Source organism: Myotis davidii, unplaced genomic scaffold (genome assembly GCF_000327345.1).
Source record: "Myotis davidii unplaced genomic scaffold, ASM32734v1 scaffold930, whole genome shotgun sequence".
Classification (NCBI taxonomy): Eukaryota; Metazoa; Chordata; class Mammalia; order Chiroptera; family Vespertilionidae; genus Myotis; species Myotis davidii.
Genome location: NW_006282518.1, coordinates 1,065,741 through 1,087,989, shown reverse-complemented (window position 1 = coordinate 1,087,989; position 22,249 = coordinate 1,065,741). Strand labels below are relative to the sequence as shown.

At 35.6% G+C, this 22,249-nt stretch overlaps 2 protein-coding genes across 7 annotated transcripts in view; one reads left to right on the top strand and one right to left on the bottom strand.

Moving 5' to 3' along the window:
- The window catches only part of KLHL34 (kelch like family member 34), a 2,110-nt gene extending 1,611 nt beyond the window's left edge, over window positions 1-499 (top strand). The window contains exon 3 of the mRNA XM_006753003.2: window positions 470-499. Within this exon, the coding sequence (XP_006753066.1) occupies window positions 470-499 (30 nt within the window). The remainder of the gene's footprint in view (window positions 1-469) is intronic.
- A 791-nt stretch (window positions 500-1,290) lies between these two features.
- CNKSR2 (connector enhancer of kinase suppressor of Ras 2) overlaps window positions 1,291-22,249 on the bottom strand; it is a 246,582-nt gene continuing 225,623 nt past the window's right edge. For 3 of the 6 annotated variants that reach the window (XM_006752987.2, XM_006752988.2, XM_006752989.2), the window contains 2 exons: window positions 5,978-6,174; window positions 1,291-3,672 (listed from right to left, as the gene is read on the bottom strand). In XM_006752987.2, coding sequence (XP_006753050.1) covers window positions 3,457-3,672; window positions 5,978-6,174 — 413 coding nt within the window. In that variant the 3' untranslated portion in view covers window positions 1,291-3,456. Of the gene's footprint in view, window positions 3,673-5,977; window positions 6,175-11,662; window positions 12,997-22,249 lie in introns of those variants that run through there. The other 3 variants (XM_006752990.1, XM_006752992.1, XM_006752991.2) reach the window with 2 other exon arrangements.

Below are 22,249 nucleotides of genomic sequence, written 5' to 3'. Positions count from 1 at the left end.
ATGACCTCGACCTGGACCGCTGGGAGGACATCGACTGCGCGCTGCCTTGGGCCTGGAGCGGCCTGCAGTGCGCGGTGCTGCAGCTGCCCGAGGGTGCTGACGAGGAGAGGGAGGGCGAGACTGGAGAGAATGGAGAGACTCCAGATGTCGTGTTGGGCTTAACGGGTTAGCGCGGTCTCAGATCCAAGGAGGAGAAAGTTGTGTCTGAGCACGTTTACAGAGCAACGAGTGGGCTTTTCCTAAGAATGGGACTCCGGGAACTGAGTGGCTTCTGAAGGTTAAGGGGGTAAATAAGTGTTTGGCCAAAGAGGAACATTTCCCTTTAAGCTGAGAAACGGAGACAGGAGGGGTCAAAATGAAGGACATGTGAACCAGCTTCAGTGAGCTAGTGATTTCTAGAAATTCTCATAATGCTGGGCCAGGGATGGGCTTTCGAAAATAAAATATGACCCTATTTTTCTTCTCATAGGTAAGTGTTTTCCTAGGTGCTAAACTGTGATTACATTTGTGCCAAATTGCCAAAAAAGGGTACTATAAGAAGGTATACACAAGACCCAGAAAATCATTAATTATAAAGGCTGTAATAAATAGTCCAAGAAAATGGCATTATCTGAATAAACAGTGAAGGAAAAGTGCCTTTGTTAAATGAGGAGAAATATGATTTTATGGTCTAGAACCCTGGTTCTGCTCTAGTTTAATATAAATATGGAACTGAGAGGGAAAAATGATCTCTACGAAAGCACCTTTTATTTATTTATTTTTATAAAAATAACCTGGCTTACTTTTTTTCTGTCCTTCATCCTTACTTACCCTTTACCTGCTTTTGTGCTGAGTTTAGGCAGTTTATTGCTTTTAAGTTTTATTTCAGCAACACTTAGCCATAATAATCAGGCTCCTTTGGTTAAGTGGGACATCAACAGAAACAAAACTTTATTTCTTTCATCCTTTTTAAATGTTCATTCTGAAGACATGCTGTAGGTTATATTTTAAAAATACAATTTATTTTTGTGCCCCCCTCCTAATTTCCCCAGAGTATCACAGAGAAAGAAAGGAGTCGGTGAAATGGTCAGTTTGCATCAAGGAAATGGGAAACCAGCTTGATTTTACAGGGGTTCAGAGAAGATGCTTATATACTGAACAGATACTTCTGGCTTGTTTCACCAGTGGAGTGGCAAAGTTAGAACTCATAACTGGGGAGGGGGGGGCGAAGGAGTTGGGGGAAAGGAGGGATGGTGGCTGTATGATTTGCAAGACAAAGAAATATGGTGAGGACTCTCTGAATAAAGTAGGTGCCTTATAAGGATTCATTAAGAGCTGAATTTATTTGACTTCAGTTTACAGTGCTGCCTCTCTCCTAGATTTGAAACTAATGCAATAAAATGTACAGATATATAGTGTTAAAAGGTCTCTTTCATGCTAGGCTAGCCACAAGTCTTTTAAAATTCATTAGTTTAATTGTACCATTTAAAACAACAGAGCTGACTTTACATAAGGAAAAGCTGCTTAGTAGCAACACAGCTAGTCTCTTCATCAACTGCTTGCTGTTTACAGGGCACAGCCTGTCCACTGTATTCATGACACATCCATCAGATACAGATATTTTTAAGTGAATGTACACATTTAGTCTAGTAAACAACAAGTCTAAATACCTGTAACAAGCACACTTCATTTTAGGACAAGAGGTTTTTTTGTTTGTTTTTTTACATATACAAAATCCCACAAATTTAATATGTGTCAATATCCATGCAGTAAATAAATGTTTTTACAAATAGGTTTTTTAAATGATAAAAATATTACACTGGACCCAAAATTCCATACAAACATGAATACATGATTTCTCATCCATTTTTGACTAAATAGAGGATTACTGAAAATGTGCTGTAGAAAGGCCACTTTCCTGTACAGTTGTGCAAAGTCTGCAAAACGATAGTGATTCAATGGTGGTTTCAAAAGCAAAGAAAAAGATCCCCGCTGTGGAGTTTTTACTTTCTCCTCTACAGCAAAAATATTCACTGGCATACATCTGAACTCTTAGTGATGAAAGTACATTCACTGAGCTGGACAGGCAACAGTATAAAGCTGATTAGAAGTAGAGTTTAGGATATAGAATAGTAAAGGAGGTTTCCTTCCTCCCGAAAAAACAGCAAATTGTGACTTGTACGTTATGCAGCCAGACACTAAAAAGCAGCACAGTCATTGTCATGCTGGGATCACTTTTAAAAAACGAGATGCTCATAAGTGGAAATATATGAAGAGGACGTTTTCATAGACTTCATCCACTTTAAAGAACAATTCACGAAGCCAGGAAAAAGCTCTATAAATTGTTTCTCTCACATAATGCAATGTAAAAGAACTCTGAATGGCCATCATCCTCTTGCTCCTCAGGAGAGAGGTACATTTTTATTTTGCAACATTGTTTTCTATATTATAACACACATCAACCTGTAATTAAACATATTTCATTTCCCTGCCTGAAGTATAATTCTGTAAGTTTAATTAATGGACTAGTGGGAAAATTGCAAACTAACTGGATAGTTGATTCATTTCAGTTTATACCTTGTAGCTTTTTTAAGAGTTGCAGTTTAAAAACACGAGTTTGGGCTGAAATTTTATATATATATATACCTGTTAGCTGCCTTTCTGGGTGAGTTAAGTGTGTTTTAAAAAATCCACTCTCAAATTCCTCTGTACACAATCAGCATATCATCACTACAAAAATAAAGGAAGATTTAAACCAAGAAAATAAAGCAGCTCTATCTTCAATTTTGGTCTTTGTTACAAAAACATCTTACAAAGCTTTGCCCTGATACACCGTTAAGTGTCCCCATATATTTGGAATAGTATTCCCATTAACCAGCTTTCACAAGTTAATAGACTATTAAGACGAATATTAGATACCTGAACTTTTCTTATGTTGATGCTCTTCTATTTTGCTTAACTCTTTTAGGCGCATCTACATTTCACAAAAATAAAACTACAGCTTACTTTGTGCAATGTTTAAGAAAATCCTCAGAACATTTTAATAAATATAAAAAAGGTTTAAATTCTTTCCCACCCGCAAGGATGTCTGCACCTGAAAAAATGTGGATTTCATTTTGAAGTCTTCTTTATATAAAATTAACTTAAAGGGAGAAAAGATGACCTTAGATAGAAAACTGCCATTTTGTATTTTTCTACTTGAGACCACCTGTCTTCAGAATAGTCTGCAAAAGTTCATTTTAAATCATTGAAGACAGTTGTTTTTGCACATGGTAAACATAAGCTGAGCACTAATTGCATATAAAATATACAAATGCTCATTAAAGACTGGTATTATGACCATATATGGTTTGTTTCATATAGTTTGGTAACACTGAAGTATAGCTTGTCAAGTGTCCCACACACTGACATAAAAACTACCTTATATACTTGTTCAAAGTACCAGAAGGTACCAGATGGACTGAAGACAGAATACACTTACACATGCGTTTCAATGTATGAATGAGTGTGTGTGAGAGAGGAAGTGATTACATCTACTTCAGAAGAAATACTTAATGGGTCATTTGAGGTGGTGTTTTGACAGATATCCAAGAAAAGATCGAGGTACATCTGCTTCCACTGTTGGAATTCTTTAGATGTCAAGTCTGGATTGTCTAGGACTTTATCAATAATGGCCACTTCCCCTTCTCTGGCCTGAAAAGCAAAATGATTCAATAGTTAAGATGTGGACAAACTTATGTTCAAGTTTAAGATAACAAGTTAATAGGCAAAAAATTAAAAAGCCCATAAGAAATGGCTCTGGTATATCCAAACTCAGCTATTTAGATTAAAATTCTAGTGTACTGTTTCTACCCCCAAGGTATGCCTTGTATTGCTTATTCTCTGTGGTTTATTTTTTTCTCATTTATCATCTCTACATACAGAAAACTTCCTCATTCTTTAAGATCCAGTTCACATGCCTCTAGTTTCCTAAAGCCTTCCTTCAACAGTTGGAAAAAATGTTCTCTCCCTCATTGATGCCCCCATAACACTTTATCACTGCCACTGAGTGGACTTACCACATTTTGTTTCGAGTTACTTTTACACTGGCCTTTCTCTCCTGCTAGGTGGTCAGTACCTATCTTTTATACGTCCAAGGAAGGGGCAGAGAAATCTAGGGAATGTTTTGCAAGAAGTGGGAAGGCACACTTCTGGACTAGCCAGACTTGAGAGGGAAAGACAACCACAACTAAGCAGTTGTTCTGGTCCTTGGGGCCAGACAGAGACAGGAGGGCTCTGACCAAGGATGCTTTGTGTCACCCTGTGCTTGGTGAGGGGCCTATTACAATTTCAGGAACCACATACCCAGGGTTGTTTGGGCAGTCATCTTTCTCTAATGGGAGATTTCCATTTTCTGTTCATTTCCCACACTGAAAAGTATAGGGCTCTATAGTTTTTGTTTGTTTGTTTTGTTTTTACCAATGAGGGGCATTTCTTTTCTTTTATAACAATTAAATTTATTGGAGTGACATTGGTTAATAAGATCATATAGGTTTCATGAGTACAATTCTATAATATATCATCTGTATATTGCGTTGTGTTCCCACCACCCAAAGTCAAATCATCTTCAGAGGGGCATTTATATACAGTGTCTTTTTTTTTTATCATCTTTCTTTGCCCCAGAGAGTAGAGCACAGCATCACATAGCTGGTGACTCATCAATACTCACTGAATGGAAAAAACTCTTTTGTTTTTGGCGGGGTGTGTGTGTGTGTGTGTGTGTGTGTGTGTGTGTGTAAGCTACAGAGCATGAAAGACAGGGGTGAGGGGCTGAGAGAAAGAGGGACAGGAGCAGGTCTCTAAGATATGTGAGCCTGACCTGCTTCCAAGTTCCTGCCTAGTGTTCTGACCAGGCAGTTAACTAGTAGATCTGAACATAGGGTGAGGGGTGGAGGGTGGGCCTGTTAGGTGAGAAGGTAAAGATATCTTTGGAGTAGGATTGGTCACGAGAATTATTCTTACAATATTATAGCTCTTTTTTAAAATCTGTAATAACGTCAACAATAAAAAACTTTAAAAAATTGGTCTTAGTTACCAAAGGCCATTAGGTTGTCCCATGGATTTGCAATAGCATTTGCATGAATGCCAGTGGAAAGATAATTGATTGAAAACTTGACTGCCTGTGACAGGAAATGTTTTCAAATAATGCATTTTCTATTTTATCTTTTTGTTATTCATTTATGTTTCAAAATCACAAAACCTCAGCAACGTACTATTTATCTGAAATATTTCCCAAAGGAGTCCTTTTGCTCTGTAGGATAGTTCCCCCTCCCTGTTTTTGATTTTCAAGGGTGCAGGGCCTGTTTACACACACTGAGAGTGAGTGTTTACTTTTTTGCCTCCTTGGATTTCCTGCCTCTCTGCTCCCCTCTCCTCCCCTCCTCCTCCCCGTTTGGTGGGTGGCATAATAACAAGACCAGAGACAATGTAAGAACTTGTGGAAATGTATGCTAGGAAAATAACGTGCGAATTGGGAATTGATAGTGTAAAGAGAACAATTATAGAATTTCTACAGAGAGCATGAATCACCATGGCTTCAGGAAATAGTCCTGAACTATCACAAACCCTTTTAGCACCCACTACTGCATTCCGCACGCATGCTGTGTTCTTCTAATAGCTATATTACTTATACTACATGGCGCATTTGTCTTAGGAAAACGAAAGACAGTAATAACACCAGCCTCGCAGTTTTGGAAAAAATAATGAATCATATCTTGTTTTCTCCTAGAACAAAGTCACATAACATTTACTCAGTGCTTTGAGACGTTAATGAAAAAGTTTAGATTATTTCCTCTTTACTAATACACTTATTATGCTATAAGAACAGCTTAGCTTCAGCTTCTTCCTATTTACCTATTCCTCACCTCCTTCCCATTGTCTATTTCTTCATCTGGTAATCACCTTTGAATTCAGGAATGAATCTCCTGAAATAAATTTCTCCTTCCATTTCCTATCTTACCTTTAAAGTGCTTTTGAGAATTCTCAGCCTGTGCAGTTTTTCATTCATCACAGGATCATTACATCTCTTTATGAATGATAGCTTGTATTCCATCTTGGTTGAAATGCGATGTTCTCCCAGTGGTGACAGACTGGCTTGCTCCAATGCCCTGTATAAATCTTGCAATGAGTCTCCTAACTTTTCTCCCCTACTTTCACCTGCAATGTCCAAAAAGAGAGAGAAATGAATCCAGTGTAATAAATAGTTATTCGATACTCCAGAAATCAACTAAAATATCATCTGAAAAAAACAGGATAATGAATGATTGGAAATACACTTTATTACATTAAAAAAAATCCCAACAAACCAACAGCTGCTAGTTACACTGAGTAAGATTAGCTCCAGGCAGCCAATTGTTTTAGGATGATCAAATAATAGGATGCTTTGACTAACAAAATATGCTCTGAGTAACAAATCACTGTAAATATCTCGAGTCCATTATAAGTTCAAAGAATTAGAGTACAAAAGGTACACAACACAGAAACAATCCTGCACATAATTTAATATGATAAAACGTTAATTAATATCCCTTATCATTATATTGGTAAGCATAGAAATACTGATTAATATAACTCTCCTGGTTTGGCAATAAACTGACTTTTAGATCTTTCCAGATTTCATAAAATAGAATGGCATTCATTGGAATTTATTTGATTATAAAATTCTTCCAATAGTGTGCCATCAATTATTAGGTTCAATGTGACTGCCATAATAATGTTCACCACATTGTAAGTATAATAAATGATCATGAATTATCAATAATAATGCTTTAATTAAATAAAATACGGGAATATGTTTATATTCAAATTGAGGAATTTGGCACATACAAAGAGTCTTGTAAGTATTTGTAAGACTTGGGAAGAAAACACTCCAATGAAATATTTTTGTGAAACAAATCTTAGAGACTAGACTAATTCAGGAAAGGGCCTTAGATCTATTTGAACAAGTCAAATTCCTATCCTGTTCTTTAATTGCTTGAATATTGGTGTCATATCTTTCTCAACAATGATAAACAAAGATGAACTTGACCATGGTAGAATGAAGGGCATTCCACATTTACTCCTTGGGCCAATACAATTAGTACTCCTCAAACAGGACTCTGGCTCTCTGTTAAAGAATTAGGGCTATATCATGTTTCCTTTAATGTTGTTCATTCTACCATAGTCCATGTGAATATTTTAGGTTTTCTGACATAGTTCAAAAAGATTCTCTGGTAATAATAGTAGTTAATATTTATAGGTGCCAAGAAAGAGGTAAATGTGTAACGTTCATAATCCTTACAATAAAACTAAGAGTAGATATACTTGATTTTCACTTTATAGCAGGGAAGTACCTTGGTCAAGATCACAGTAACTGATGGAGCTAGAATTCCAACTGGGCAGTCTAGCTCCAGAATCCATAATTTTAATAAGAATTCGGTACTGCCAATTTTGTTAATAATCATTTGGACTGTGTATTTAACAGTAAGTGCTAATGAATTTGTGAGACTCCCTTAAAGTGCAACATTCTTAAATTTTTTAAGAGTGTACCTAAAACCACCACCAAAGCCCACACTCACAGTACCTTAACTTAAAGGGATCGCCTTTAGGATTAAAAAGCCTCATTTAAGTCTCATGTTCAATTTTTGGCTCTGCTGCTGAGGTTAGCAACTATTAGTAGTATATTATTGAGTCCTGCCATTGGAAAGTTCCTTCTGTCCTTTTTATTATTGTTATCATCAGCACACGACAATTACTAATCCCATGAATTTTAACTTCCTAATCATATATCTACATTAGAACTATAATCTAAAAATACAAACATCCCTTTAAATAACAGCTTTAAAATTCTCTGTTGGCTCATCTATGAATGTTTGCAACACCTAGAAGATTCTGATGGACGGGTGGGTGGAGGACTATAAAAAGGAGTAACTACTTTGTGGGTTAAGAGCAAGATTGAAATGGGATAGGGAATTTTAACTGAGAATTGTTTGGAGCCAGGAAGGCACAAAATCATAAGGTCATTCAGAGTACCTAAATGGAGTTGTAAAAACAAGGATACATTTGAACAGCATAATTCCATTTCACAAAATCATAGGCCAGGAAAGGACCTTGAGGAATTATTTAGCAGTTATCGTTCTTTTAGCCTCAAGGCAAGACTGTATCCAAAGCTCAATGTAATTTCATAGAGCAGAGAGTGAGAGAGAAATGGGAGGCCTAACAGACGTCAATTATAGTAGTTTAGGTATCAGTGGCCTAATGTATTATTAGTTTCACAGTTTTTGAAAGAAGGTGGAGAAGAGAAGGGATTCAGTTTATAGTTTTAGGATTTAAGAGAGGCAGACTATTTTTACATAGTAAAGTTTTATTTACAAATAACCTTCCTCCATATTAGCTAAAACTGTAGGGAGTATATATTTTGTTTAAAAAAATTCTTACAGTTTTCTTTCTCCCCAGTTCTTAAAGTTTGTGAAATACTGGGCCAGTATGAAAATTAATTTTTTATAAAGTTTCGATGCAGTTTTAGTTTAAGAAGGATAAAAGTTACAAGCATAGCTATTAAATAAATAAAAACAGAAAGTTTCCCCTCCCCCCCGTTCTTGCCATTAAGGGGGAATAAAAGCATTCAACCAAAAGACAACACAATTCCACAAGGGATCTAGTTTGAGAGATGTGAGAATAATTGAGTATAGGTTTATCTCTGGGTAGTACATTTGAACAAGAAATCACAATGAGACGGAACACAGAAACATTTCCAAGTACAGCAATGGAATAGCGTGGCCCCTATTAGAGATAAGTAAGGCCCCTTCCCCTACCCCTACACATATACACATATGCAACATCACAAGACACAGCAGTGGGATGAGGAAAGATGAGGGATTGAGATGCCAGGCTACCACAAAATGCCACCAATCACTGAACATTTTAAGACTAGACAAAGAGTCCTTTTATTTTCAAAGGAGGGGGGTGAGGGGCAGAGTCACATTATAAATCTGATTCACTGTGCTCAACAGTCAAAACAACACAGAACTCAACATTCAAGACAAAAACAGACCTTTATTTTCTTTTATAATTTTCAATTGGTTTCCTTGATTTTTTTCCCCTCTCAGATGAATACCAATTAAGTCAATTGGGGCTACTGTTGCAACTGAAAATATGAAAGCACCTTTATTTTCTTCTCGTTTTGCCCTCTTCTTCTTCGTCTCCTTCTCACTTCTCTTCTGGTTTCTCTCTTTTTAAAGCCCTTGCTTTTCTTCTTCTAGAAGAGGCTTGCTTTGGAAGAGCAGGCAAGCACTTGGTGAGGTCTGCTTCCTTATTGACTTTCAACATGCCAGTTCAGTCATTGGAGTGCTGGCAGAGTACCAGCTCTTTTGCAATTTGAATGAATGTTTCTGAAAGTTGGCAAAGTGTAGAACACCACATGCAAACCACAGGACATATATAGGAACCTTCAGTGATTCCTAGTGAGTAAGTAAATTGCTCCTACAAAAAAATTTAATTGGTATCTAATTTATTCAGGAACTCTGGGCCTTTGCAAGAATTAATTCCCTCCCATATTATATTTATATTTACAACATGTGAATTAGTTCTGTGTCAGGTAACAAACTTTTCTATTGCAATTTTATTAAAGCAAATGGAACATATAAAGTTTTCTTTCCTATATAAAATTTCATTGTCTGATAGATTTGAGTCACAAAGAAGTTATTGATGAATTAACATGTTTCTGTACCAAGGGAGGGTCATTTCTGGCTGTGTCATCTGTGGCAGGGGAAAAAGATCCTTTATTGTCTTATTGATACTCTCGCTACATTATGAAATATTGTGACCCTATTCCTATGTGGTAAGCACCACAGCAGTTCACTGTTTGGTGCTTTCAGGTTACATATGACCTCCTGGTAGTGATAAAGAAGAGGTCAAAGAAAAGATTAGCTAATGCAAAATAATAGTTTGTTAGAACTTTCTTGCAAATGGATTGCTAGCAGATGATAATATAGTTCTCAAATACTGAAAGGTCTTCAGTTGGTGTATTTCCTTATATTCATGCCCAGTGGTTTCCAAACATTTTGATTGTGCACACTTATCAGTTAAAACACTTCTACTTTTGATAACTTATATACATGTATTACTCTATGTTGATATGGATGTAATAAAACAGACACAGAAAAGAAATAAAAAATGAGCTATAAAAATTGAGGACAAATTCCAATGTCTTTTCTTCCTGTACCTCAATGGCCCCATGTGTACCCTCCTTCAGAGACCTAGATTATGATTCTCCCTGAGCAGAAAACCCTCCCTCTTATTTGCATTTCCCATTCTTCTGTCTGGCACAGGTCCTTAGGTACCCAAGATTTAAGCTGAGTGATGGTTTTCTCTACTGTATACACACAGTACTCCAAAGAGGGCTCCCTGTTAGGTGACTGTGCACATTTTATCACAGTCTATTATACAATTTTGTTCATGTTTCTTTGGTGAAAATTATGGAGAGCAGAGCACAAACTTGGCGACCCAAAATTTCATGCTGGTGTCTTCCCCATTTCCCCAGGACTGTAATGACAATGTTGAAAGAAAGTAAAAGATGAAAAGAAAACAAAACAAGTATACCAGCTGGGCTCTTGAAGAACCGAGTCAACATGTTTTGGAAGGGAACTGTGCTCTTTTAAAATTGGACAATGATGTCTTTCTGGAAACAGTCATTCCTTCCACAACACAGCTGGGTAATGAGCACAGAAAGCTTGGAAAAGCTAAGTCACAAGGGGCAGAGAAGGCTGGACATAGTAGCATTAGTCACCAGTCAAATGTGAGAGGCATTCGTTCTTGTACAGCCACAGAGCGCCTAAAGGCTTCCAGGCTAATGGTGTCACGAATGTGGAGCACTATTCTTATCATGAAGGTCAATTAAACATTTGCATTGAGACAACGGGAATATTTTCTGTGAATACTAATTTACCAGTGCACCATGATGAACAACTTATTTATATGTAAGGTGATAAGTAAACTTTTAATGGATTTAATGTAGATGGGTTTAATGTTTATAGGTTTTATGCTAAAGATGATTATGTATTCAGGACTTTAAACTGTAATATGAATTGTCTTATAATTACATATTAGTTCTCTTATTCATGCTTTAGTTCCCTAATTCTGCCAAATTATGTGGTTTAAGGCCACAACTATAGGACAGTGACTGAATTTCCAGGGCACTATACAGTAGTTTCTATGATGGATAGTTTCTATGATGGCAAAATCTTGGTGTCCTTGGCATTGATTTATTGACCCAAAGGAAAGGTTCTTTGAAGGACAGCCACAGACACAAATGACCAATTCTGGGTTTACCCATGGAATTTAGAAAATTTATCTAATAGACACATGGAGGTCAAGGTACCTGGTTCTTAGGCAGGGATTTATTAAGGGCACAGTTTAAAATCAAAGCTGAGAGATGATTATGTTTAAAAATCAACGTGGAGTTACTATAGTCCTTAATGAGAAAAAACAAAAATACTTCATATAAAATTTCACTATAACTTAAACAGAGAGGATGACCCAAGACAATCCTGCTAATATTAAATACCAACAAAATGCTTTTTGATGGATTTCTACATACTGGAACCATCATTTTTATATATATACTTAAAAACACATTAAAACGGTTAGAGCACAGAAGCAATTGTAAGGCAGATCAATGTGATTTTTATTCACAACACAAATTCCATTTGTGAGAAAGAAGCATAGATTACTTCTTTTCAGAAATATATTTACTATCAAGCATACTTAGCAAATTATTTAGCTATCTGAAAAGATCTGAAACCAATTGGTCATATTTTATTTTTAAGTAATTTATATTTTTACATGTATTCACATTATGCAATACCACACACTGCGGCGACAGGAAGAAAAAAAAAACATTTCCAAATACAATGTTAAATTATCTGTTAATTGCACAGTATTAAATATCCATTAATTAGCATTGAAATTATTACAGAGTATCTTATCCAACTAAATAAAGGAAAGTTCACATCCACTACAGAAGAAAAATAAGCAATATTGAGTCATAAGGGACCCAGTTACATAGTATTAAATAATAGGTGAAGCTAGTTTGAAAGACATCCAGACAAAATACTTTTTCAAAAGTGAAAACCACAGCCTATAGATTAGGAAAATTTTACAGAAAAGAATAGCTCATGCCTGTTGTATGAGGCAACACCATTTGTATACATGTGCCAAGAAATAAGGGAAAAGTTAGGATTTTAGCTGAGGAATCTAATAAAGCCTGGCATGAGGAATTTTCTTCATTAGTGTCACCAAAAGCAATCTCTGTGTTGCACCTGAATACACTTTATAATAGAATAAACATAGCAAGTTTCAGAGCAGGTTGTGTATACCTTGCCTTAATAGATTACACTTAATTTAGTACAATACAGCACGTCAAGTTTTAAAAATGCAAAATACACTTAATACACAGAATTTGCTTCCTCTGTTTTGCCTTAAAGAGGCCACCAAAGAGTCCATTAAACAGCCAGGGTTTTCTACTTATTGGAGCTGACCCCTCTCCTTTCCTGGTGTAAGGAGAACACAACTGAAATGTCACCACACAGAGCCCTTCCCCAGTCAATACCCTTCCCCTTCTGTTCTCTCACAGAAATGGCAGTTTTCTGTCACTGTGCTCCATCTTGATTGGCTTTGATCTTATGCTAGTCCCAGTGTAGAAAGCTCGCATTCTTCTTAAGAGTGGCCTGCCCCTCTTAATTTCCCTTTAGGGAGGCCCCCAATCCAAAACACTTGATGATCTAAACTTTTAAAAGTCTGTTTTCTGTTATAAACAGCAAGGACGAGGCCATTTTAGTTGCTTGCAAGAGGTTGATGTTGAGTCTGTGCCGTGCCGACTCTCTCCGATCTAAATTCTCTAAACATTAGCTTATCAATCTGTGAGTCCAATGGGTTGAGTGCCAACAGAAGTGGATCCGATTTGGCATGGAGAGGTTCTATCAACTCTCGCAGTGTATTAGCCTAATATGATAAAGCAGTGATACAATATGATGAAAAGACCTGTGGGTGCCATTATTTCTAAAGCACATTAGTATCTGTATTAGAAATACCATCATGCAATACCCATGAAGAGAAAGAGAAAAAAATATGGCTAGAATTGCATATGGTTTTAATACCATAATGTTTTTCTGTTGGCATGCAAATCTATTTGGCCATAAATGGGGCACTTTTTGCTTGAAGCTTGGTTATTTGGAAATGCCAATCTTATGTATACAAAATAATACACAGCACAGATACATCTTTTCCCCCCTCTATACTTGTATATGCATGTCTATAATTTTAATGAGAAAAGTCTGTTAAAAGTATTCTTCATACACATGTAAAATGACCAGTCTTTCAAGAAAATTAAACAGTATTTCTATATGAGATCTTCCCTCAAATTCATCCAATGAAGAATTATGAGGAAAAGTTTTCTGTTCTACCTTCTATCTAACTACTCTGATATATATTTGTTAACCATCTGCTAATTGGTGAGAAAAAAGAGTCAGCTAGAGTGCCTCCAATGAGGAGGTCAAATGCTGACCAACACAAAATGAAGAGAAATGAAAAGCTCTAACAGGGCAATTGTGATGAAAGGGTGACTTTACAATTGAACATGAGCCACATGCCAAGGAATTAAGAAACTAGAAGAGACTAAAGTTTCTGAATAACCTGGGAAAATAAGAACAACTAGGATAAAATAAACTATAGTCTCTCTTAGTTCATTTTATTTTAGATTTTGAGGAATCCAAATACTGTCATCAGACACAAGTTTTCTTTTTGTACTAGAGCAGAATTTTATCTGCAATATCTTGTAATAGCTTTTGAGTATATTAAGAAGTTACAAGGTGAGAAGGCGTGTTGTTCATTACTCCCTTAGAAAATGAGAAGGGTGTGAGTAACCCATAGGACTTTATCTAGAAAAGAGAATGCAGCATAGTTCAGAAATCAGCAGAACTAATTTTTGTTTATTATAGCATACCATGCTCTTATAGGAAAGGAGCTGGGAATAAGATAATATTCATATGTAAGTCAAATGAAACAAAAGATAATATCTAATTTTAGAGGAAATTATAATATTGGAATGCTAGCTCTGGCTTCTATCACTTTGTTTCATAAGGTCATGGAATTTCTTTTTTTTCTTAATAATTTTTAATGTTGACACTATTGCAGGTGTCCCCTATTTCCACCCACCTTTGCCCACCTCTACCCTCCTTTGCCCTTCATCGCATGGGGTATGCACATATGTTCATTAGCTAATCCCTTCGCCTTCTTTATCCAATCACCTCTCCCTCCTCCCCTCAGGTACTTGTCATGGAATTTGAAGCAGAAAAGTCACAGGCAATCTAACCTTGGGCACAAGTTCATTTCTAAGTTTGAACTGTTCCTAATTTATCTATGCAATTCAAACATTTTGTAAGTTGTTGTTTTAAACACACCTCTTATTTCCCCTCAGAGAAAAATGTTACATGAGTAGTTTAATTTTTAGTGCACTTAACCCATACTAAACCTGACCTAGATACCTGGTAATCAAGTCACGATTAGTTGTTTCTATAGCATGGCTGAATTCTACTCCAAGATATTGGAAACACTTGCTCAATTGAGTGCCTTACCAAAGTGCAGGTTGGTGAGGGGAGGACTGCTATTTTCAAAATGACTACATTTAGTTCCCAAATAAGGGTGGGACAAAAGTAGGTTTATAGTTGTTGGCATGGAAAATAATACAATAATTACTAAATAATAAGGCAAGAATAAACTGTATTTTGTGTACTCACAACTGTAAACCTCTTTTGCCACACCATGTATTAGCATAAGAGAAGATAACTGCCCAGGGCAAGGTATCTGTTCAACTAGCAGTGATCAGGGCCACTGGCTACGAAATCTCAGGGCTGGAGGTCTGCTTGTTAAACACAGATTTCTGAGCCCTACCCCTAATCTGAATTAGAATTTCTGGGTATGGAACTCGGGACTCTGCATTTTAAGCAAACAACCTAGGTCAGTGGTCAGCAAACTGCAGCTTGCGAGCCACATGTGGCTCGCAAGCTGCAGTTTGCCGACCACTGACCTAAGTGACTCTTGTGCCCACTACAGTTTGAGACTTGCTTCAGGCCAGTCACATTGGGTAGGGCTGGTTGGAGTGATGCCATTTTTTCCATTTTTTGTACTACAGAGGCCTGTAGTTGGGCATGTCACATAGCATTTCATTCTTACTTCCATCACCAGTATAACATTGTATTACATAGCTCGAATAATTTCAATGTTTTTGCCATGGAATCCGATAGAAATATCTTGGTCTACTGAGAATACTACTAGAACAAATTCTTTACACCTATTCTTTTATGTACTATTAAATAGTTCCTCTTTATTTTTTAGTATGTTTTTATTGATTCCAGAGAGAAAGGGAGAGGGAGAGAGAGATGGAAAAATCACTGATGAGAGATAATCATCGATTGGCTGCCTCCTGCATGCCAGGGATTGGGCTGGCAACTTGGGCATATGCTCTGACCTGGAATTGCACCCTGACCTCCTGGTTCATAGGTCAACACTCAACCACTAAGCAATACTAGCCAGGCTAAATAGTTCCTCTTTTTTTAAAAATTAAAATTTATTATACAATAATGATATTTAGTGATAAGAAAATATTCAAAATACATTAAGTTAAGGAATAAAACAAGAGTGTGTTAATGATATTTAAATATATTTAGCTTATATATTGCATATAAATTGTAAAAAATGATAAGAAATTATGTGCAATAGCTAAAATGTACTCATTTAAGCTACACAATTTTATGCTATATTTAAAGAAAAATCTTTATTGTTGAAAGTAGTACAGATGTCCCTTTTGTTTGTATATGTGTTTTTCTTCCATTGACTCCCTCCACCCCTCCCAGGCCTTCACCACTCTATTGTCTGTGTCCTAGATAGTTCCTCTTTATTCTTGAGGCAAACAGGACAACTATAAAGATACTTCCAGACTCATGCCCATTAAATCAACTGAATGTATTTGTGTGTGTATTCTGAATCTCAAGTATGAGCAGCATTGGCAGACCAGGACGGTCATATGATGGACTAGTACATGGTTAACCTATGTGAAATTTCTAAAACACAAAAACAAACTTGCTTCATAATGACACCGTTCCATGAAAGCCTATCTTTTGTGAATCTCATATTTTTGTCTTTTACTTTTTTGCAAGTCCCTTTCTGGTTCTTAACACTCTACTTTTCTCTACCTTCATGTTTTTGTTGGGCTTTCTAGCTCTTGACAACTTCATTTATCCCCAAATAGTAAAAAAAATTCCAACTAGTTAAATTATTTATTATACTAGTAATGACAGACTAATTTGATTCCTGTTTTTTTAAAGAACAAACAGAAATTGCATATACCTTAAAAAGCAAACAAGTTATATGGCTCTTGATTGTTTTCTTTTGGTCAATATCCTAATTATAAAAAAATATTCCCACCCAACTGGTGTGGCTCAGTATCAATGGTTAGATTCCAGGTCAGGGCACATGCCTGGATCTCAGGCATGATCCCTAGTAAGGGGTGGTGGTGGTGGTGGGGGTGCAGGAAGCAGCTGATGGATGTTGATGTTTCTCTCTTATCAATGTTTCTATCTCTCTCTTTCTTTTCCCTTCCTCTCTCTCTCATATCAATAAAAACACATTTGAAAAATTCTCCACTTACTGCTATTGAAATAAACTTCACTGTTTACCAAGCTTTTAATCAACTTCATTTTGAAACAGCAGCAACATATCTAAGCTACCCTAAGAAAATCAGTAATATTTCTATTTGGCATATTACTTAACAAACATTTATTGAGCTTTCTTTCATCACTGAAACCTCCAATTGTGAGGCCACCAGCCAAGTTGTATAAAAAGAAACAGCTACTGTTTCCCTGTTACTAAACCCCTATGTAATGCCATGTTGAGTCATGTACAGGATGACTTATTCCATGGATCTGCTTCCTATGCAAGCTCTTCACAGATTGAATCCATGTAGGCCATGTTGAGGATCACGTTTCTTTCCCTTTTTGATTTATGAATTTAAAAATCCTCCCACTAAAGACTGCTCAAATAATAAGCGGGAAGGGAAATTCCAGAAATGTAAGTTTTAGAAATGTAATCTGGCTTCTAATAATGTACCTGCTAGGAATAACTGATGATCCTAAATCAAATGCCTGAGGGTTAGATTATAGGGTAAGGATGGAGGCAGAAATATTTGCAAGAGAAAATCTTTTCCTTAATGAATGAAAGAGAAGAAAATATGTGAAAATGGAAATAGGAAATCCTTAAGCCAGAATAGCACTTGGAAAGATCCCTATTTCTGTCTGAGTTTTAAGAGAAAACTTTGTTTCATTTATTCACTTCCATTATCAGTGAGCTTGAGGGCAAATTTAAGGGCAAAGCCACTGACTACTGGTCTTAAGCTGCTTGCAGATAACAAAGGTCACCAACAGCAGACATCCCAGCCTATCAAACGTAACACTTGCAGAGCTCCTGGGAGAACAGAACTGTTTTGTGTGCTTAAAAAAAACATAAAGCATATTTCTGTAACACCATTATCTGGAACCTCTCCCTCTTCTAATGTATGTGTTCATATTTAAGTTTTTCTTTTGGAAAATAGGAGTATCTAACACCATGAATAATCGTCAGTGATACTTACTTTTCTCAGTGTAAATATTGAAAATAGGGGACTGATGCCTTTGGTTCCGAATGATAAGACCAAGAGAGAGACTTGTGAATTTCGAGGGCCTCTTTTGTCATAAAGGTTGAGCTATGAGATTTTGAAAATTAGTTTATTTGCTTATTTTAAAATTTAATACCATAGAATGAAGGAATTGACAAGTCTTTGTTTTTGTTTTATGAACTAGTAAGATTTTCATGATAAAGTATTCTTTTTCAAAATAAAGTGGTTAACTGTAAAAAGTAATATAGTGCCACACTTATAGTACTTTTGGAGATCTTTAGTTAGCAATTCCAGGTAAAATAAAATATTTGATGAACCTTGTAAAACAGATAAGGAAATACTGTTTCTAGATAATTAGAATGTTTCTCTAAATTGCCAAATCACAATTCTATCCTCTGTGTATAATTCACAGGAGAGAGAGTATTTCCTTATGAAAGTAGTACCTCATCTTAATGTACCTACTGCTATACTCTGACCTTAGAGGGCCTTTAGGACTTAATTAGTTATTATGAGTATATCACACACTCTGGCTTTTTCTGTCTGCATTAAAAATGAAGGCAAACCTAAAATACACTTTAAAAGAAACATATATTAGCAACAATTGAAAAGGTCTTTTATATTTATTAGTCACAGGGATACTTGATATGTTAAGTCAATTGACCACCAGTTTATTTTCAATTAAATGCCTATAGATATTTCAGAAAAAATGTACTATGGAATTTTGCCACATTATATTGTCATCTCAAATGTCACCATTCAGAATTTAAAACAGAAAATGGGAGGGATTCAATTTTATAGATATGTAAAGTTCAATAAGTATTTAATGTGCACCTACAGGTAGATATAATATATCAAATGCTTGGGATAAATATACAAAGATGATAGTCTGATCTCAAAGAGTTCATGATATAGTTGTACAACCCCTTCTCCAATTGCTGTCTTAAAATTTTATAGTTAAGAATTATCATTAAAATACTGCTCTACTTTATTAAGTACATGTATATGTATATGTATATGTATACATACACATAGACAGATTCAATTATATAACTAAAATGTAAATATACAATTACCCTAGTAATGTATATTATATGTAATTAGACTATATGTAATTACATTAATAATGCTGTATGACTATATTAATATTAATTAAACATACATAGAAAGTAAAAATATTTGAAATTCACAGCAAATTTAAAGGAGACAAAAAATGAATGCACATATGTATGTATATATAAAATATAAAACAGTTGAGTTATGATGCTTACAATGGATTTTAAAACTGAAGGAGAATATAATATGCCACCCTAAAATATGCCACTTTGCCATCTGAATTATTTTGAGCTGAAGGTAATTAAAAAGCAGCAAACACAGAAAAATCTTTGGCTGTTTCCCAGGATATAAATTTCTCCTTTTAAATTTGTTCTTCCTCTCCTTTTCCATATCAGAAGAACAACCCTTATAATTGGAGACAGAAATTTGGCATCAAGATGGGTCAGCACAAGCAAAACTTACTAAAATAACCCTTATCTAATGTTAGTTTCCCCCATACATTTACTTTTCCACAATTCACTGACCTAGAAGCCCAAACCCCTTTCCTTATCTTATCACTTTTTCTACAATTTATTATTTTTTGTTAAAATGATATTTAGGACTCCAAGTCTAACAGCTCATTTGGGTCTTCTTTCCTATGAAGGCTTCTGTGTATATAAAAGTTAAAATATTAACATAAAATAAAATTTATATGCCTTTCCTCCTGTTAATCTTTTGTCAATTTAATTTGTGGGCCCAGCCAAAGAACATAGACTAGAGAAAAAGGTTTTTTTTCCTTTTCTATAAAACATTTATATCAACTCTCAAACCATTCCATCCTAATTTATCCCTATATTTAAACGTTTCATAAAGTTATTTTGAGATTAATAAAAGAATCTATTAAACTCCAATGAGATAACCTTCGCTATAAATGTGTCTTTCAGCAACATGGGTGGATAAGAGTTTACTGGCAGAAAGGGTTGCTGTTGCAACCTATTTTATGATTAATATTAATATTCTTATTTTAAAATAATCTCTTTAAAATTCTCATTTCTAAATGAAGTATCTTCAGAGGTAACAAACCTGAAGTCTGAGACATTAACACACTATAGGAAACAGACTTTTTAGTCCCTAATACTTTAGAGATGAACAATGCATATTTTTAATTTATGAGAAATTTTAACCTCTACCACTACCTTACCTGTTCATATTTAAAGGATATAATTAAACAGATCACATTCTGTCAGGATGATAATTGGTGTGAAGTAACTCAGTGTTGAGAACTGTCAATGGGGGTGAACAAGTAAGTCATATATGACACAACACTTCATCTGTAACTATGACTGGTCTGCCAAAATGAAAAGGCAAATTGGGACCAACCACATCTAACTTGTTTTCTTGTTTTTTTTTTTCTTTCAATGGGTTCTTTGACCCTTCTAACCCAACTAGGACATTCTCTTTCCTACCTGATAAGTGCTCTAAAATGCAGTTCCAATCTTATCTGAACCTTAAGCCACTTAAGTGAATGCGTGGTAAAAATGATTTTACTTCCATGACCCAACCTATTTAATTTGTCCATTGCACTTTAGCCTGAATTCTCCAAATTGGATATCCTGGTGAATAACAGATAAGGGTATTTGTACCTGGGGAGTTGGGGTTATAAAGATACATGTAGTATATGCATTCCATCAGAACCTACTCATAGTAAACAAAGGACTTTGCTCTATGTCAAGTTGCTGAGCAGCAACCACCACCTGTGATCAGTAAATGTTGATGTTATGCAAATTATGTTTTTACTGCCCAGTTTTTCTAGTAAATAGACAGTCAATGGCACAACTTTTTAATTCTTGAAAATTTGATCTAAAATAAATATTTATATAGAAGGTATTTCAAATTAACAGTAACATAGATCTTTGTGAACTTTTACTCTATGCAGTGATGACGAACCTTTTGAGCTTGGAGTGTCAGCATTTTGAAAAACCCTAACTTAAATCTGGTGCCGTGTCACATATAGAAATTTTTTGATATTTACAACCATAGTAAAACAAAGATTTGTATTTTTGATATTTATTTTATATATTTAAACGCCATTTAACAAAGAAAAATCCACCAAAAAAATGAGTTTGCTTGTCAGAGGTTCACCATCACTGCTCTATAGAGTAAACCCAATGCTTATTCTAAATTCATACACTATCCTCAAAGTACTGACATCTTGATTTTGGTGGAATTATTTTAAAAAATCATTCAGTATCAGCTTCAGTTACATGATATCCCTCCTGGTGAAATGAGGGAAAAACTGAGGTACTGATTTGCAAAAGTGAATGAAATACTACATATTTTTCAACAAAAGTACAACAATGGGTGTGTGGGTGAGTGATTCTTCCACTAAAAATTTATTTATTTATTCTTTTAAACTTATTTTTTGTTAATCCTCACCTGAGGATATTTTTTCCACTGATTTTTTTTTTTTTTGAGAGGGAGGAAGAGAGGGAGAAAGAGATGTGAGGGAGATACACATGGATTAGTTGCCTCCAGCAGGTGGCCCCATGAGTGGGAGGAGGGCGGGGACTGGGACAGAACCTTCATTCCAGGTGCCTTTGACTGGGAAGAGAACCTGAGACCCTTTGGTGTGCAGGATGACGTCCTAACCACTGGGAAACACCAGCCAGGGTTTGTGCTAAAATTTTAAAGACATTATTTCCTCTCATGCTGCAACATTGTTTATGATTGTAGAAGCTTGAAGTAGACTTCTGCTTACTTATTCTGGCTGAGCTTACAATATTACAAAAAATTACAATATTGATTTCTCCCCTTCAATAACTTCCAAATGTTAATGCATTATTACTAAGTTCCTTGGCATACCAACCTGACATTTGGTATCATTTGCTCATTAACAACTCTGGCAAGGAGGAGCAGCTTTGGGGCCACTTCCAACTGAATTTCTTAGCAATAAAGACAACAGAAATACCTTCCCTAGCAAAGCAAATGCCAAGAAAGTTAAAAAGAAAATGCAAAATCAACATCATTAAAATGTCCATACTACCCAAAGCAATCTATAGATTTAATGCAATCCCCATTAAAATACCAATGGCATATTTCACAGATGTAGAACAAACTCTCCAAAAATTCATATGGAATAAAAAAAGACCCCAAATAGCTTCAGCAATCTTGAGAAAGAATAGCAAAGGTGGAGGGATCACAATACCAGATATAAAGCTATATTACAAAGGCACCGTTCTCAAAACTGTCTGGTACTGGCACAAGAAGAGACATATAGACCAATGGAACAGAACAGAGAACCCAGAAATCAACCCAAACCACTATGCTCTATTAATATTTGACAAAGGAGGCAAAAGCGTGCAATGTAGTCAAGACAGTCTCTTCAATAAATGGTGCTGGGAAATTTGGTCAGATACATGCAAAAAAATGAAACTAGATCACCAACTTACACCATACACAAAAACAAACTCAAAATGGGTAAAGGACTTAAATGTAAGATGGGAAACCATAAAAATC